Here is a 17,921-nt window from a genome sequence, read left to right on the forward strand (position 1 = left end):
CCCCAAGACGATCCTTTTGTGTGCAATTTTCGTGTCTTACTTCTAGTTGTAGTGCAAACAGGGGTGGACATAAAGCCAAAAACTTTTGAAGCGCAGGATATTCTACATTCTCCCTTATATAACCATTGAAACGAAACGTTCATCATATCATCATTCCCCAATCTGACCAGACCTATCCTGTGTAGCGGCCTCTTTTCAAGATGGCAACGGAGTAGCGACCGCAGTGGACGGAGATAAACGGCGTAAGCCTCTAGCTATGGCCTGTATTCGGTCAATCCGTTGAACTGTACACCGACATTCCTTGACCGCTGTGTTAAGTCTGCCTTGGATAACCCCAAGACTGAACGGAGGAACTTACGATGGTGCCCTCTATTTAGCTTTCCAAAAAGCCCAGGCCAAGACGAGCAAGCCCTTGATACCAGCCGACAGCCAGAGAATGGGAGCAACCCCACCGGTGACTTTAGTAACCCATCCGCCGACGATGGCGCCCACGAGAGTCAGCACAAACGCAATGATCCGCCGGTCGCGTTTCACATTCCTGATAAGAAACAGCTGGGGGTCTGACATCAGATCACAGAGCAGACTGGTAATGACCACGGTCGGGATCTCATTGTATCCCAAGGCACGACTCGCTACAATCTGACCGGCAGACTGGATACTAAGGAGAATGATCGGGACTTCCTGATCCCATGGGGGTGCTGTTTGTGATCCTTTGCCGGCCAGTGTACTAGAAACGGCGCCTCCTTGAACCAGTCCAGCCGTAAGTAGGATTATACTGGCCTGTAGCAGGAAAGACAGCATCAACGACACTCGTCGCCGAGTACCTAGGATGCGATGTAATCGTGCGAAAAGGAAGGATCCTAGGATGAAACATCCGATGGATGTGAGTGAGCGTGCCCAGCCATATGGACGGAGGTTTTGGTGCGATGCACCCAGTCCGACGAAGATGGTGTTTCCTACAAACCACGGTGATTAGCCGACCCTAATGTGGGATTGTAGATGAGTGAGGTTGTGATCTTACCTGTTTGCATAGAGACAAAAGTGTTGTAGGCTATGTATGTTAGTATCAAATGTGCCGCAGTTGAGTAGACGGGACTTGGACTCGTTCCTACCTCTGTATATCGTACTATCCACAAGTCCCGATGTCAAGCAACAAGCAAAAAGTAGAAGGTCGGCATGCTGTGGCTCGAGTTCAGCCTTTAGAGACGTTGAAAGTCCACCGAATGCGCCTTTTTCATGGTCATGGTCCATCTTGGATGTTATTGACTACAATGAGAGAGAAATGAAGAGGAGGATGGAAACATAAAGAGACACAGGGAACCATCGAAATTAAACACAACTGACAGAGGCATTTTTTTTTTCTCTTTTCCGCGGCGATTGAAGGACGGGTGAATAAACTATGAAATCTGCCAACACTTCCTTCCCCTCCCATCCCCCGGTCAATCGCATCATCATCTCACCTAATTGATGCACCCTAAGACGGGGCCAAGATGGAATGAAAAACTCCGAAGCTCCGCGGACATCTAAGGAATCTGCAGGATTGAGACGAGATAAGGATAGCCACTATCACATGTCGTGCATAGCGCCCTTGGTATTTCCGTTGGACAGGGCCGCAGACCAAGCCGACTGCATACCAACTTAGTCTCCGATGCACGCCTAGAGTGCCAAGGATGACCCGGTGGGATGCGCGTCGGCCGGTTGCTTGGCGGCAACTTTCTTCCCCTAAACCCCATCCACAGACAGGACTTGTGTCACTATGGGTTCTCATGGAGGGGTTGATGTACGACCCGCTGTGCATAATCCCCAATCCTTGTGGCAGCCAAGCGTCTCAGGGTCTCAAGACGCAGCCTCCCGATAGGGCGATGCCGAAAACGATGAGGCCAAGACGGAGGGCAACAATAGCGCAAATTGCCGGAAGGCAAATCCAACATTCAACCCTCCATCTCAGCCTTGAGTACGTCAATATCCAATTCTGCCATGACGCCAAGCACCACACCTAGATTCTCCATAAATCCATTGACAGAAACGCGCAGCATCCGGTTGGTTGTCGCGATGTATGTTATTTTCAACACGGTTTTAGCCTCATCGGGGTCCTGTTTTTGCTTCTTTTCCTGCGGCTGGGAAGGTGCTTCGACCGTCGGAGTCCCGAGGGTGAGAGTCCGTCGTACGAAAGGAGATAGTTCGGCGTCAACCTCCAAAGCGCGTAGAGCGCATGATGCAAGGCGATTCGTTGGGAGAGGTAGGGATATTGTGCTGAGTCAAAAAGGTGAGTATTGCTTGCCTTTGTTTTGGAGCTAGTTTGGAGGTGGGGGAGGGGCTTACAGTGAGTAAGGGAACTCGGGATTGGTTGGTTGTGTGAGAGCCATGATAAGCGTAATTGAGTTGGTGAAAGTAAAAGGCGGATCGTCCTTGTGAATGTAAGAGGGCGTATTCCAAGCAACAGGGGTTAAATGAGTTACTTGGTATAGTGTGAGGATGATGGGGTAGAAATTGGCGATGCAGTTCGGAGTCCCAGAGGAGGAATTCCGGCCCGGGGGAAACTACATGGCTGACTCAGCCCCACACGGCGATAGCCCCAACAAGGCTAGAGGAGCCTTTACTTACCTACCTTGGCACTTTCGTGTACACAAGGTACACATTGCACGACAGTACGCGTTGATTCGCTACACGGCACTACAATAGCACCTTTTGTGTTTTTTTGTGTTTTTTGGGTGATGATCTCCCGGTCTGAAGAGCTTGGCGAACGACGGTCTTTGTGGAACGGTGCATTGAGCCAAGAGAAGGGACCCCTCTGAAGATGGCGTGGCGAAGATCTCTCCCGTGAAAAACAGCGCAAAATGCATTGCAACACTTTACAATATGCAGTCATCTTGCCAAGGTACTCAGATTGATTAAATTTCTCTGAGAAGCAAGCCCTCAGGATCAACATTGTGGGTCGAGTTCCCCATCCCCAGCCTATCCCAATCAACCTGGAAAGCCCAATGTAAACATGCATTATCTAGATCTTGGCTCTCCATGCGGAGATATATGTATGCAACGCTATTGTGGCTCTTGATTGATGGGAATAATCTGAACACCTGCCCCGGCGACTAGCGCTGTTAGTCTCGCGCAATTAGTCTCTTCATGGACTCACTCAGCTGAGGTGATCTAGGATTAGTACGACGCGAAGGAAGATAAGCCATCTGAACGTCTTGGCAGATGGTGGAATGTTACATCCCCAAGAAACCAGGACTTTTGCCTTTGGTGAAATGCTTTTGTCCTCTACGAGCAGGCAGACGTTTCTCCTCTGGGACTGGCGTCTCTGTATGTAGCAAAACTCACTTGCGGGGTATAGAACTGGAAAATATAAAGAGCAGCGTTGTCCTTCGACTGTATTACAAGAATCCAACTGTCCAAACAAAAAGACATCTCCTTTACCAAAGTTCCAACATGACTATCACAATCACCGTCGAGAAGGATGGATACTACGAGGTCAACGGGGCCCGGCAGGAGCCTACCGTCTCTCTCTATGTGATTCCTGCAGCTTCCAAGTTGCGCCGCATGCTGAAAGACACCAAAGAGCTCATCGTGTGTCCTGGTGTGTATGATGGCCTCTCTGCTCGCATTGCCATGCAGGTTGGTTTCAAGGGACTGTACATGGTAAGAAATCTGACCTCTAACACCACCTCACTGTGTACTAACCATGCTCACAGACTGGTGCTGGAACTACCGCATCACGCCTGGGAATGGCTGATCTCGGCCTGGCTCAGCTTCATGACATGAAGACCAACGCCGAAATGATCGCAAACTTGGACCCCTTTGGACCTCCATTGATTGCAGACATGGATACTGGCTACGGAGGTTAGTGATCCGCACTCTGAAAACAATAGATCCTTATTACTTGTTTGAAAAGGAGTCTAACTTTTTTTCAAGGCCCTTTGATGGTGTCAAAGTCTGTGCAGCAATACATCCAGGCGGGCGTGGCTGGCTTCCACATTGAGGATCAGATCCAAAACAAGCGTTGTGGTCACCTCAATGGCAAGAAAGTCGTTGGCCTGGAGGAATACCTCATGCGAATTCGTGCTGCCAAGCTGACCAAGGATCGCTTGCACTCGGATATTGTTCTGATTGCACGAACTGATGCACTTCAGCAACATGGCTATGAAGAGTGCATCCGCCGGCTGAAGGCTGCCAGAGATATTGGAGCTGATGTTGGACTACTTGAGGGCTTTACTTCAAAAGAGCAAGCCCGTCAAGCAGTCCAGGATCTGGCACCTTGGCCTCTTCTTCTCAACATGGTTGAGAATGGAGCGAGCCCTCTCATTACCACAAAGGAGGCCGAGGAAATGGGCTTCAGAATCATGATCTTTTCATTCGCCACGATTACCCCAGCCTACATGGGCATAAAGGCCACTTTGGAGCGCCTCAAGGCAGATGGAGTAGTCGGTGTACCTGAGGGACTAGGACCACGAACGATCTTCGAGGTCTGTGGTTTGATGGATTCCATGAAGGTTGACACGGAATCCGGAAATGACGGTTTTGCCGAGGGAGTCTAGTATCTAGGTAGTAACTAGTATTGATATATGCATGTTTTGCATTGGACAAGCAACGGAGTTTCTATTAGCTAGATATTCAAATTGGAAGCAATAGTCGCAATATACAATTTCCCCGCATGTCGTCGTTTTAAATCTCATCCAAGTCTCGGTCATCTTCGTGGGATTCCATTTCATCGCTCATTTCAACCGAAAGGGTCACCGGGGGAATCTTTTTCACAATCTCCTTTTCAACGATAGACCATTCGCCCTCTTGAACAACCTTATATAAACCAGGCCACAAGCTAGCCTGGACGAATCCATCCGAGGTATCTTCCTCTGTGGGCGTACGCATTTTCTCATCCCGGAACGGTAATCCGTATTGGTAACTGCCCCAAAAGATGTATCTGTCTTCCTGACAGTCCAATTTATGTTTGAACTTGATGCAGCGCGCAATGATATCATGTAGCTGTTGCATGCGTTTTGGTCTGTCGGTGACAGCATAACGACCGAAGCAGGCTTCTACCTTCTCGATGATCCAGTTGCACTGTTCTTGTAAACTAGGGGCTTCCAATGATAGGATGGCAGAGCTCATCGCACATCTCCAATGCCGGGAAATGTGGTTAGAAACTTCTGTTGTTAGAAAGCAGTGACAATAGTGATTCATCTCTGGGCGCTTACATTGGTTATCTATTTCGGAGTCGATCTTGCGAAGATAATTACTCCAAAGGTGATCAGATCCCACCATAAATCGGTTCCAAAACGACCGATAAATTAGCGCGGCAATATCCGCCTGGATGATATCCAATGTCGAGATATCAAGCATATCTGATCTTGACATGGGATGCGTGACATTGTTTCTTTGTTGCGGTGTTGGCCTTGCCACGAAATGAGTAAACCTCCAGTTTGCAAGATCATGATAGAGTAGGCACATCTCTCGTTTAGCTTCTTCGTCAGAGGAAGTCTCAATCCCGGCTTGTAGGCTTGCTATCTTGGTCATGAGGGTTCGGTTCTGTTTTCTGGCTACTTTTGTTTCGCTAATAGCATTTTCGAGAAGTTCGCCTCGTTGACGAGCCTGCTCCTCTGCGAGTATCCGTCCCCTCTGAAAGAAACCTACTTTTTGTTCTGCGATTTTGATTCGCTGGTTTGTTCGTTAGATAAAACCAAGTGTAGAGGGGACCTTCATCACAGACCTCATGGAGCTGTTCAACCTCGTCACACATGGCCTTATGATCCACGCAAGCTAATGAATTTAGCGAATTCCATGAAGGCCATGGTGGCAAAAACGAACCAACAGTAACCTGCTCCCATTTCGAGGATGAATCTGGGGAGGTTTGAGTACTCTTGTTCGCCTGTTCAGGCTCAGGTTGGTCTTGAGAACACATTGTGTACCGATAGTTGAATGATGGGAAGTTTGAAATACAATTTTTACTCATGAAACATTCTCCAAATTGATGACAACACAATTACCTGATGTGGTAGGAATATGCCTCACGCCGACGCTCATTGCGGCTAAGCGCAGGAGTCAATGATATCAAACTTGCGAAACAGCAAACATTTGATTGAAGAAATATCATTTATTAGTTCCCCACGCCGTAAAAAACTTTTCACTTTCTTGACTTTCCAAGACTCGCTAATAAAGACACAAGGGGTACAAATTCAATATGGCGACCACAGGGGAGAAACCAAAACTCATAGTGGGTGTTGACTTCGGAACAACCTTCAGCGGGTAAGTATCCATAGATATGGTGTGTTGATGGTAGTGATGGAGTAGTTTACTGACCTTTACAGCGTTGCCTGGGGGTTTCAAGACTGCCCTGATGATATTGAGCTCATTCAGACATGGCCAGGTGGTGGCAACAGTGAGTCTAGAAGACAACAGATAAGTTCATCAAACTAACTGTTCAACAGTCACAAGCCAGAAAGTTCCAACTCTATGTTCCTACGACGGCAAGCACATGAAATGGGGTTATCAAACTGACCAGTCGATCCATCCGGGCAAGAAGCAGTGGCTCATCCAAGGAGTTAAGCTTTTGCTAGATGAGAGTCAGAAATTCCGCTACACACCTGCTATTAAATCTCAAGAGGTTATCAAAGACCTGGATAAAACGCCAGTGGAGGTGGCTGGTGACTACTTGGGAAAATTAGTCGCCCACGCCCAGGATGTCTTGACACGCCGCTTTAGTACTGCGCTGCAAACCGTGGACTTGGAATATGTCCTCACTGTCCCCGCTGTGTGGTCTGATAAAGCCAAAGATCTTACTATGCAGGCCGCACACCGAGCTGGTATCCCTCCTGCAAGTTTGGGACTCTTGTCTGAGCCGGAGGCAGCTGCGGTGTGTGCAATTCGGACAATTCAACCAAATACAATCGCGGTATGGACCTCATCCGACAATGAATTGGAGTTCAACAACCTGACAAATTATGGGAAGGAGACTGCTTGGTTGTCTGTGATGCTGGAGGTGGGACAGTCGTAAGTCTTCCTAGTATGGAACTGATTGGACAGAATTGAGTGATATAATAGGATATCATTACCTATCGCGTCAAGGAAACCGAGCCTTTGAGATTCGAGGAAGCCACGAAGGGAACTGGTATTTATCAAAGGCTCATACGCTTCTACTCTTGCTTCTCTCTGACAAATTCTAGGCGCTGTTTGTGGCTCAGTGATGTTGGATGAGAGCTTCGATGCACTTATCAAAGACATCATTGAGAAACAGTCAGATCAACCGATCTGCCAGTCTACTGTAAGGGCTGCACGGAAATACTGGCAAGACTACATAAAGCCTGGTTACACAGGTCCTCTCGACGACGACGAGATGTGCGAGCCAGGATATTGGATCCCAGTTCCTGGGGTTTCGGGGATCTCAAACGTCGACCTTAGCGAGGGGCACTTATATCTAGACAGGTACGTATAAAAACATCTTTACTTCATCACCTCGACCACGGGCCACTCTAATGCAGATACAGAGACCAAGTGAAGGGAGTCTTCGATCCCATCGTCAAGCAGATCGAGAATCTTGTCACCGAGCAGAAAATGAGCGTCAAGAAAGCAGGTTTTTCAACTAAGGTAAAACCCCAAGGACTTTCAAAAGAAGCTCCATTAATTCCAAGTAGGCTATTATTCTGGTCGGGGGCCTTGAAGCCTCGGAGTATCTCTTTAAGCGCCTACAGGCTGCTTCCAACGGAATCCAAATCATGCAGCCCCCAAACGCGTAAGTTCTCGATCTTTGGCTAACTCAACCTGATACTAATATAAAAGAAATAGGTGGTCTGCCGTTGCTCGGTACGTATCAAAATCATTCTCAACACTTGTTTTATACCTAACAGACTCAGTGGTGCTGTCATCCGTGGGCAAGAAGGCAACCAGGTCGAGAGTCGCATTGCCCGATGCAACTATGGGATCGATATGAGAGTCACGTTTGATTCCAAAGTCCACCGCGCAGACAAACGTGCAGACAAAAACCTCATCTGGTGTGATTATGAAGAGAAATGGTATGTGCATAAAGTTATGAGGTGGTATATCCGCAAAGTGAGTAACCTCCAGTGTTCATTGACTATTCCTTTGGGGCAATGAATGCTTATCTGAGGGTCTTTGAGGGAAAATCCGTGGCCGAGAGCGAGCCAATAAGAATGAAATTCTACCATGTGGTAGGCGTTCGCGAATCCTTCGTGTTTCACCAATCGTTGCTGTTTTGTCAGGCGTCCGCAGCCCCCAAAACGATGGATTCCAGTATGTACCCATGTCGCCAATACATATAAAACGCCTTTTACTGATTTAAAGAGGTGTCGCGGAACTTTGTTCTCTGGAGGCAGATCTCAGCAGAATCCCGAAAGAGCTTTTTAAAAAGAGAACGAACTCCAAAAGACGATAATTCTATCAAGTCGACTTTGAGTTAGTTATGACGCCAACTTCCGCATCGTTGTTGTTTGATCTACAGTTCAATGGTGTCTCTTACGGGAGCGTGAGATCTCGCTATTGAATTCTACTACGGTCAGCCAGGAAAGGTATGTATCAAGATAGCTGGTTTGAAAGGAACCTTTCGCTTATGATAGGCGGGGCTGTGCTTCTTACAGGCTCAATAGCTTGATCGCTTGAAAATGGCTCCATGATACAGTTGAGAAGACAGAGATAGCTAGCAATATGACCCTGATATTTCCTTTCCTTGTGATGAAGTATGAGGCAAAGCGTTCTAGCTAGCTCCGCCGATATTCAATATCAACCATCCCTGCTACCCTGAAAAACAGCCAAATGTTGCAAACCCGAGCCTTCCAAAACATCCAACGGCGCCACAAAGGCCATCTGACCCCATGAGAAAACTTGATTCTTTCCGCCGTAGATAAAGACTTCAAAGCGACCGACAAAGGCTCCGTCCACCCACACACGACTTCCATAGATCTCGTCCGTGGAGATAGTGACCTGTGATTTGCGGGGGACTGTCACAACCTCATGGCTTGAGGTAGTCTTGTTAGCCCAAATTCGTCCTGGCTGGTCTTGGTCGAAGCCATCGGTCTCAGCAACAGATCGAAGTGGGTATGGCCATCCATCGGAAACAAAGGTCAATTCACCGTCTGATGACAACGTAAGTGTCGCATCGGGGGACTGTAAAGAGAAAGGACCCGTGACATCTAGTTGGAGGGTATAACCCATGCCCTTACTGCCATAGCCTAGATTATATTCATCCTGGTTGGACTTTGTTTTTGGCCTTGTCCATGAAAGCAAAGGTCCTGATCCATGACTCCCTTCTCCTGGGAGGCGTCGGTCAAGATTTTGTCCCACAGCTTGAGAGGATAATTTTGCAATAGATTTGTCCAAGGTTTGTTCGTGCAGGCGAGGTCCACGCGCACCACCCCACGCTTGTGAAGCTACGACCGGAATTCCATCACGGATTGCATAGTAAGCTTCTAGTTGAGTAGTGGCGTCCGGGCCGCTGTCACTCCAGGCAGCCAAAAGAGCACCTGGTACAGCTTTGGCGTCCGGTTGTTCAGTCGTGTTCACCGGATTTAAGAGCTCCGGTGTCCACTGCCATCCGTCCTGATCGGCGAAGTTGAGAACACGGGCATTGTTGAAGAACTGCGGATAGGGTGCTGGGCTGATAGGCACATGGTCGCTTTTCAGCGACATATAGGCCCACCAATCCTCTGAGTTGATGACCTGGTAGCCATTGCGGGCTAGATCAACTGGGTCTGATTGTCCATACTGCCAGTGTTGAATTGTAACATTCTTATCAATGGTAATATTTGATGGCTCGTATGTTCCCCAAATACGGACACTTTTCCCAGATGTTTCTTGCACGAAACGGGACATTTCGTTCACAAACTCAACATAGTCGTCCGCAAAGTTAGGATCGTACTCATCGGCGCCGATGTGCACCTCCTTTGTGTGAAACCAAGGCAGGAACTCGGCCCAAATGGACTTCATCAAAGGAACAGTGTCCGGATGGGAGAGATTAAGCAGTTCCTTGGAATCCAACGCGAGCTCAGGTCTCCATTTCGTAACCGTGAGACAGTGCCCGGGGCTTTCAATCTCCGGCATCACTGTAACACCTCGTTGAGCACAGTGGTGCTGGAAGTCATCAAACTCAGCCCGGGACAGCGTTTCATTAGCACGCTGGACAAGAGGATGAAGAGCCTCGCTTTCGGGATGCAAAGAGAACTGCGAGTAGACTTCATTCCACGTCTCGTTCTGACCGCGACTCAGTGGATAGTTGTCAGTCGCATGGTACTGGAACTCGGACATTTTGAAAAACGAGGCATAGGTGCACAAATCCTTCAAGAACTCCAGGGAATACCATTTGCGGCCAGCATCTAGCAGAAATCCACGAGTGGCATAGGCGGGGACATCTTCCACGCGACCGGATGGTAGGGATGGGCGTGTCAAAACGAGCTGCTGGAGGAGCGTTCGCGTCCCCCACCACATACCTCGCGCGCCAGAGCCTCGAATAAACACACTGCCATCTTGGATCTCCAACTCATATCCCTCCTCGGTCTCGCGTCCATTTTCGTAGGTAAACCGTTCCGGATTGTTTACGCGACCGAGGAATATTCCCGACGCGTGTTTGGGAATTTGCTTAACCGTGCGAAGCTCCCAGGAACTGTTTGTCAGCTCCTGTAAGTCGTCGCGAAATGTGTTGGCGAAGTCGGATGCCGATGGTGGAAGCAGCGTCAATCCATTCTGATCCTTCCAGCTAGCGAAATCGGCATCCAGGTAGATTGTCCGGTCGGTGGTTGCTAATGAAAAGCCTTTGTTATGGCTTGAGCCGGTGTTATCAAAGTGCACCGGGGGCAGGATCTGCAGCGCAGACGCGACTGCGGCGAGGGAGAGGACAATCCACTTCATATCTGGACATTGTGATGTTCGCTACGATCTGAACCGACCTTTTATGCAAAGCAAGGGGTTGTATCCAGTGGCAGCGTTACATTCCTGATTGTACAGTGGCGTGGGGGTAACTAAGGGGTTTGCGGGGAAATGTGGAGTTTAGATTGGCACAGTGGTGGCTATTGTGGATATTCTACTTCCTCTGCTTCTTGGGATATAGATAAGAAGGTTGCATTAACACACTGAACTAATTAAGTATGTTTTGCTTACTTGCTGGAATGTGAAGCCTCGCCTCATCGAAGCCCGCATGTCGAGGCCGATGAGCTGTCACCCGGATGCGGGGGATTTGTATTTTTTACAGATCATTGCTGTTTCTCGCTTTTCATCGGCATAGATGTCGTTTTGAATGTTGACAAATTCCTTCGATTCACTGTTTCTCGTTGGTAAAGAAGAGAAGAAAACGTAGAATCAACTTTTATTAAAATATACATACCACCGTATGTGGTCTATATATCTCTTTGGGCCATTTACTATTTCCGTCGTTTCGCTTTTCTCCGGGCAATTGGTTGGAAGAAAACCGGCAATGATACGGTTGATGAGGAATACTATAGATGTAAGTGAATATGCACCCAAGAAGAAGTGCCGCGATATCATCTGCTCAAGATTCTGGTATATCCGGGTTTGCCATAGCTGCTTGAACGTGCACAGGGAGGACAAAGGTATTTCCCAGTCCTGTCCAGTGAAGGGCATCAAGTCTTGCAAGCCCGAGTTTCACAAGTGGAAAACTTTGGCTTTGACATCGCAGAACCTGTAGCCACGAGTCTACTAGATGCTTTCCCCGTATTGCATGTGCCATATTTGGTGCCTGTACCAGTAGCAACATGAGGTAGTTTGAAATTGTAGCGAAGCCGATTCGTGACCCTATAACGTTAGATGTTAGCACCCAGTCAGGTGAGATAGTGGAGGCCAAGGTGAGAAGCTTACATGAATACCAGAATGCCGTGAAATCACTAGACGTCAGTCGTCTCGCAAAGTTCACCAATATGGAGGCACACTTCTCTGCCGCTTGTAGAGTGGCATCGCCAGTACCAAACTCGTCGGAGATGGATATTTCCGGTAACGATTCTATTTCCGGGAGATCCATGAAGTCTAACATCGACTCATCTACGGGCAAAGGTGACGTGGCAGATAGATCTTCCAAGTCAAAAATAAGCGGCGGTTCGGATGATCGCGCCATCGGTCTGAGCATCGCACGGTAAACATAGACCACGAGCAACAGGTAAGCAAAATGGATCGAGGTGGGGTACGGAGCAAGGCCATTGACGGATTTGCTCCAATTGGGAAGTCGAAAAGTCTCTGGGAGAGAAGAATACCAGCCATTCAACTTTTCAAGCAGCCCGCGGCCTAGCTCGGCCGAGGCGATAAAGTTTGCGTTCAAGAATTGGGAGGCTCGGAGCGTGCTACGTATTAGGGTTAGCAAGGTTGAATCTTCGCCCGCGAACGATCAAGGGGCTCTACTGAGAGTCAACACTTACTAGAATGTATCATGGATCTCCTCGCCGATTCGTGTGAGATTGACGAGGTATCGGAATGGAATCTCGGTATCACAGGAACTAGTTGAGAATCCTTGTCGTGGGCCCACTAAAAAGTCCCCTTCATCCAATTCACTCACGTCCCACTCTGCGGGATGGATATATGGTGGACGTCCCATCAGCAAACTGCGCCATTTGTCCTCGGCATACACGGCCCACCACAACCGCCGGCGGAGGCGCTTTTCCCATGCCGGAATGCCCCACATGCGGCATTCGATGTGAAGGCCGAGAGAACAGGCCAACCCAACGATTTGGCCGACGAAGGACCACAGGAACGGGGTATCGGCGGTCGTCAGGCGGGTCTCATCTTTTGGCTGTTGGTGTATATATAACAGCGCTGCTTGCAGCACGGCCAAACGGGGACTATGGATCTCTTCGGTCACGAGTTCATAGACCATCCGCCACAATGTGTCAACTGGTGACGCATTATACGTGTTCAGCACACAGAGATAGTCGTCATGGGCGACAAATGGAAATGCCGATGCGTATATGGCCGCGAGAAGGTGCACAGGCACCTTTTCTAATGCCGACAGCTCCGGTAGCTGATATGTCGCCGCAGTCAACCCTAGTTGGGAGCGGGAAATGATTGGCAGGGCAGGGAAGACATACTTGACAAATCTGGTGTTCTGTTAGATCAGTGATGCTTCGGTCGTATATTGAGGGGTAATACTCACAAAGCTACCAGCCTTCTTCCATACTCAGGGGGTACTAGATAGTTCAGACGTTCCCGTGTCGCTTCGCCGACGCCGGCCCTAGTTTCATGCTTAATGGAGGTGGTGAGCTCTTCCGACGAAATCATGAAATGTATTGGAATTCTCTGTGCCGTAGGGACACCCCCGGCGTTGCGAAAGTGCACTTTGTAGAAATATTTCATGCCAGAATCGTCAAAGCAACAGTGCCTTAACAGCCAAGGGTCTGATTCCGCCGATGCGCCGAAAAGCTGGGCATGACCGTGTTCCAGTTGATCAATGCTCTGCACAAATTGTGTCGGGGGTCTTCCGGGGCCTAGAACACCGGAGCCTGGAGATACCCCAGTATTACTCGGATCGAGGCCGATGGGTGGGAATCGTGGTTCGACGCTTTGTGTTCCACTCCCTGCCCAACTGGATTCGCGAGTGAAATTAGTGTCGCCTGGTTGCGAGATAAGTGTGTTCCCATCTACACTTTGAGCGACAAAGGGTGAAAAGTTCCCCGTGCTTCGGGCTCTTTTTGGTGGAGGATTATCAAAGGTACACTCCAGTTTGGCCGATCGGCATCGTTGACAGGGGCCTCCGCCGTCAGTTTGACAACCCAGCTTGCGGGCACGGCATTGATCACATGGGCGCTGACGTTTTGACCGATATGGCCGAGCAGAAAGGGGAGAAGACATGACTTGTTTCAGATGATCGGCGAACGCAAGGAATGCAGGCTAATGCGCATTTATCAGGTCATTCCAGTGAAGAAATTGTTCGGCGAACGAAGAACAGTGGGCGGCCGAGATGCGTGGCCGAGATGAGTGGCCGAAACGACTGGCCGAAGTCACAGGTAAGAAAAATTCCACACTAGGTAGAGCGAAACAATCATACCCAAAGATGCGAAAGATGCCAGTGAGCCGACAGCAGAGGAATGACGTCATCTGCCGGTCTCGGCGAACCGACCGGCGAAGACAGTATAATGGCCACTTCGGCATACGTTCAACGGCCAACGCCTCTTTCGATGCAAATTTTTACTGACAGTAACAGATATAAAGGGCCTGGATATCCTGGCTGTAGATATCTATGTCAATTAAAACAAATATATCCAGCCAAACATAAAGACATTGCTTAACTATCTTAAACCCAAATCTCATACCTCCACTTCCGGAATATCAATTACCATAACCTCACAATGTCTCAAAGCAGCGGATTGAGCCGATACGATCACTTCAAGGCTATTTTCTCCAGACATTCTAGCCAAGAGCCCGAGGTCAAGGGTGATACAACATCCGAAACTACACTGGTCCCACGGTATGATTATTCCAACTATACATATAATAATAGAGAACATCGCAATGCTAACTCATTCTAGACAGACACAACCACCCAGATATAAAAAGCATGGTCTCCCCCAGAATTATAATGGTGAGTACCCCAATCCCAATGCAATGATATGCAACATCGGCTAATGGGGAAACGTTATTTAGCTGCCGACATGTGCTTCGGCTCTTGCTGCAGAAATTGATATCCAATCATCTCAGTGACCAATCATTACCAACCTCCTTGGAACCAGGAAGTACTAAAAGCATTTTGATACAACATTTGTTGGGGGAACATCTTGAATCCCTTGTTATATAACTAGAAACTTCATAATTTATAATTTATCAACATCATGTCCTTTTTACCCCTTGCTCCAGTTTTCCTCTCTCCGAATATGCCAAGTTGTGGGTTAGAGATTAGGTTAGGTTTAATAAGATCAACCAGTAACTTGTATGAGTGTAGAATACCTGGATGTAGGGGGCTCGTCATGCGCAGCAAATTGTGGTTTGGCCTTCTTTCTCCCTTGTTCTGGTAGAAAAGGCTTTCACGAGTGAGTTTTGTTAGATTCTATATATAATTTGGGCAAACCACATAGGTAGAGAAGTGTGGTGATATAAATTCCATCAAACCGTTTTCTCCGCACGGAAAACCGGGGGAGCGGGGTAAGAGAAAATGCATAAAATAGTACTTTTTGGACTTGTCATATTTACTGTAGTATAATCGAAATTGAACTGCATAAATCGTATTTTATCCTGTTGCCAACTGTATCTGATCTCCCAATGAAGCCCCTAACACCTTTGATTCCCGATGAAAATGGCTGATCATGCTCTTCCACTCAAGCGACCCGAGTACCGAGCTAAACATTTGAGGGGTTCAGTGGATGCCGCGGAGACTCAAATATATCACCTATTGAGATTTAAAATTGTCTGCTTCCTCGAGCTATGCCATAATAATGCAATAGAACCTGATAATCTTATATCCGACATATACAGCTCAGCACAGTATGATCTTTGAACCAGCAGAGAGAGTTTTGCTTCCAACAAAGGACCTGTTGTCCTATATTTTTGACGAGCCATCATATGATCAAGACCAACCAGTGAGTGAAAATCAATATCTCAATGTTATCATCATCCGGCCACCGAATTGACCTTGATAGATCTACGTTGACGTCAAAAATCCCACCAGGTCGATATCCTGTAACCAGGCGCGAAAGCTCGTTCGTCAGCTCATTGCCGGCCTTCGGGCATCTGGTCTCCAAAAAGGCGATTGTGTTCTCATTCATTCCTTCAATGATGTATGTGGATTCCATTATGCAGTTAGACGAGGCTGCGGGAGGCTGACGTATTTTAGATAAGTTATAGCATTCTTGTTCTGGCTATTATCGGAGCTGGGGGATGTTTCACGGGCTCGAATCCATCTTACACCCCACATGAGCTCGCTCATCATATCAGGGCCTCCGAAAGCAAGTTTCTTTTCTCCGAGCCCGAGATCTTGGATTCTCTTATGAGCGCGGTTGGAGAGACAAATATACCCAAACAAAATGTTTGGGTTTTTGACAATTTGGGACAAGCTATTCCGGATGGAATGAAATCATGGAAACAGTTATTAGAAGTTGGCGAGGAGGATTGGGTGCGATTCAACGATCTAGAAACCTGCCAACAGACTACAGCGGCGAGGCTGTTTAGCAGTGGCACCACTGGTCTGCCCAAAGCCGTCACAATAACACACTACAATCTCATTGGACAGCATGAGCTTGTTTATGGCGTGAATCCACGTCCTTACCCTGTCAGTTCATTCCGGTATCAGCTTGGAAAAGAGTTTGGCAAATGAAGTGCAATGGTATCACTAACGCCTGACATACTCGAATAGATTTCACGGGCCATTGCGGTACCCATTTTTCATGCATCTGCAGCTCCAGTCTCGCATATTTCAACGCTGAAAGCTGGCTCAGTCGCATATATGATGCGTCGGTTCGACCTCGAGACATACCTCACTACAGTCGAAAAGTACAACGTGACCGATCTTGCTATGGTTCCACCAATCGTAATAGCAATCCTCATGTCCCCTCTTTCTCAAAGGAGACCTTATCTGCGAAAGGCCCGAACGGCAGGCTGTGGAGCAGCTCCTTTGGACAAAAATGTCCAAGCCAGGTTCCGCTCATTAATGGGCGACAATGCCCCATTCACCCAGGTATGGGGAATGACTGAAACATCTTGTGTGGCTACCATGTTTCCCTATCCCGAACACGATGATACGGGATCTGTCGGCCGACTTATCCCAAACCTCGAGGCTAAGTGTGTTTCATCAAATTCCCCTGCCAAATGTGTAGCATCGTGTCAAATCAGCGACTAATATTGCTTCTGCTCAGACTCATCGACGAAAACGGAAAGAATATCTCAGCCTTTGGCGTCCGTGGCGAGTTGTGTGTCCGAGGCCCGACAGTGACGCCCGGGTACTTCAACAACCCCGAGACCAATGCCGAGGCCTTTGACTCTGAGGGTTGGTTCAAAACGGGCGATATAGCCTATTGTGACCAACGTACTCGCAAATGGTATATTGTGGATCGCAGGAAGGAACTGATTAAAGTGCGCGGCTTCCAGGTGGCCCCACCAGAGCTCGAGGCAGTGCTCTTATCGCATCCACAGATTGTGGACGCAGCCGTGATTGGAATCACCTTCCCTGGTGCTGATATCGAGTATCCGCGCGCTTATGTGGTTCGACGACCCGGCGATTCAGGGTCCAAGCTAACGGAAGCTGAGATTCAAGAGTATGTTTTAAGCCGTCTTGCGAAATACAAAGCACTCACAGGTGGTGTGAAATTCGTCGGTGCGATTGCACGGAACCCAAGTGGAAAGATATTGAAGAGGGTATTGCGTGAAGATGCTAAGAAAGAGATCGAAGCTGGGCTTCTGAAAGCTAAGCTTTGACATCAATGTATAGGTAGAATAACTCGATAGTAAGACATTTGGAATACTATGATTTGGATGACTCTTTCAGTGAACCAAATGCCGACAAGTAGCTCTTTGAGTGGCGCAACATGTAATTGTAGCCAGGAGAAACTAACAGGGTGGGTTGGTCGACGTAATCTCAGGATGTGTCTTATTGGATTTTGATGTCACGATTTCTGGGTTAAGAAAAGGGGACATGAAAGAGATATACTGGGAGCATTGGATGCACTAGGGCAGTCAGAATATCACCAGAAAAAAAAAGCACAAAATAAAAAAGTCATCGCCCGGAGGCGATCCGGCAGCTCGAGATCAAACGGCACGCGAGCTGAGGATAGGCGGGTTCCAAACAAGCGGTGCTCTAATTGTCTTCTAATTGTCTATAACGACAACCGCTAGACTAAGTGCCCGCCCATCCGAACATTTACACTTGGAAGTGAAATATAGTATGTGAAATGGGGAGTCATAAAACTAGAAATGTGATTTACCTTTTGAGCACAACAACCTTCTCTTCAGGCTATGAGACACTATCCTGCTTTGATATCTCCCTATTTCCAAGGGAT

General features: G+C 48.1%; 9 protein-coding genes across 9 annotated transcripts; 4 read left to right on the top strand and 5 right to left on the bottom strand.

Annotated features, from left to right (window-relative positions):
• Positions 1-369: 369 nt before the first annotated feature.
• Positions 370-1,251, bottom strand: N7455_001089 (YoaK family protein; the record flags this gene model as incomplete). The annotated part of the gene is made up of 3 exons (XM_065603938.1): positions 370-956; positions 1,022-1,051; positions 1,113-1,251. 3 exons carry the CDS (start codon positions 1,249-1,251, stop codon positions 370-372), a joined length of 756 nt encoding a protein of 251 aa, XP_065462429.1.
• Positions 1,252-1,931: 680 nt separating this feature from the next.
• Positions 1,932-2,366, bottom strand: N7455_001090 (CTAG/PCC1 family protein; the record flags this gene model as incomplete). Its single annotated transcript, XM_040951513.1, has 2 exons — positions 1,932-2,253; positions 2,323-2,366. 2 exons carry the CDS (start codon positions 2,364-2,366, stop codon positions 1,932-1,934), a joined length of 366 nt encoding a protein of 121 aa, XP_040818558.1.
• A 1,063-nt stretch (positions 2,367-3,429) lies between these two features.
• N7455_001091 (isocitrate lyase/PEP mutase family protein) lies at positions 3,430-4,535 on the top strand (the record flags this gene model as incomplete). The annotated part of the gene is made up of 3 exons (XM_040951735.2): positions 3,430-3,639; positions 3,693-3,840; positions 3,913-4,535. The coding sequence occupies 3 exons, from the start codon at positions 3,430-3,432 to the stop codon at positions 4,533-4,535; spliced, it is 981 nt and encodes a 326-aa protein (XP_040818282.1).
• Positions 4,536-4,662: 127 nt separating this feature from the next.
• Positions 4,663-5,896, bottom strand: N7455_001092 (uncharacterized protein; the record flags this gene model as incomplete). The annotated part of the gene is made up of 3 exons (XM_065603939.1): positions 4,663-5,141; positions 5,193-5,613; positions 5,705-5,896. The coding sequence occupies 3 exons, from the start codon at positions 5,894-5,896 to the stop codon at positions 4,663-4,665; spliced, it is 1,092 nt and encodes a 363-aa protein (XP_065462430.1).
• A 279-nt stretch (positions 5,897-6,175) lies between these two features.
• N7455_001093 (Hsp70 family protein) lies at positions 6,176-8,085 on the top strand (the record flags this gene model as incomplete). The annotated part of the gene is made up of 9 exons (XM_040951511.2): positions 6,176-6,240; positions 6,303-6,373; positions 6,423-6,973; positions 7,036-7,102; positions 7,158-7,416; positions 7,479-7,578; positions 7,626-7,723; positions 7,777-7,794; positions 7,845-8,085. 9 exons carry the CDS (start codon positions 6,176-6,178, stop codon positions 8,083-8,085), a joined length of 1,470 nt encoding a protein of 489 aa, XP_040818407.2.
• A 642-nt stretch (positions 8,086-8,727) lies between these two features.
• On the bottom strand, positions 8,728-10,848 carry N7455_001094 (beta-N-acetylhexosaminidase; the record flags this gene model as incomplete). The annotated part of the gene is made up of 1 exon (XM_040951440.2): positions 8,728-10,848. One exon carries the CDS (start codon positions 10,846-10,848, stop codon positions 8,728-8,730), a length of 2,121 nt encoding a protein of 706 aa, XP_040817934.2.
• Positions 10,849-11,485: 637 nt separating this feature from the next.
• On the bottom strand, positions 11,486-13,788 carry N7455_001095 (uncharacterized protein; the record flags this gene model as incomplete). Its single annotated transcript, XM_040950931.2, has 4 exons — positions 11,486-11,748; positions 11,812-12,287; positions 12,363-13,037; positions 13,094-13,788. The coding sequence occupies 4 exons, from the start codon at positions 13,786-13,788 to the stop codon at positions 11,486-11,488; spliced, it is 2,109 nt and encodes a 702-aa protein (XP_040818591.1).
• A 497-nt stretch (positions 13,789-14,285) lies between these two features.
• Positions 14,286-14,618, top strand: N7455_001096 (uncharacterized protein; the record flags this gene model as incomplete). The annotated part of the gene is made up of 3 exons (XM_065603940.1): positions 14,286-14,404; positions 14,466-14,518; positions 14,581-14,618. The coding sequence occupies 3 exons, from the start codon at positions 14,286-14,288 to the stop codon at positions 14,616-14,618; spliced, it is 210 nt and encodes a 69-aa protein (XP_065462431.1).
• A 798-nt stretch (positions 14,619-15,416) lies between these two features.
• N7455_001097 (acyl--CoA ligase) lies at positions 15,417-17,340 on the top strand (the record flags this gene model as incomplete). The annotated part of the gene is made up of 5 exons (XM_040951888.2): positions 15,417-15,509; positions 15,570-15,707; positions 15,764-16,198; positions 16,283-16,707; positions 16,782-17,340. The coding sequence occupies 5 exons, from the start codon at positions 15,417-15,419 to the stop codon at positions 17,338-17,340; spliced, it is 1,650 nt and encodes a 549-aa protein (XP_040818167.2).
• Between the last annotated feature and the right edge of the window lie 581 nt (positions 17,341-17,921).

This window comes from Penicillium solitum (genome assembly GCF_028829755.1).
Source record: "Penicillium solitum strain IBT 25940 chromosome Unknown utg000001l_segment0_segment0, whole genome shotgun sequence".
Classification (NCBI taxonomy): domain Eukaryota; kingdom Fungi; phylum Ascomycota; class Eurotiomycetes; order Eurotiales; family Aspergillaceae; genus Penicillium; species Penicillium solitum.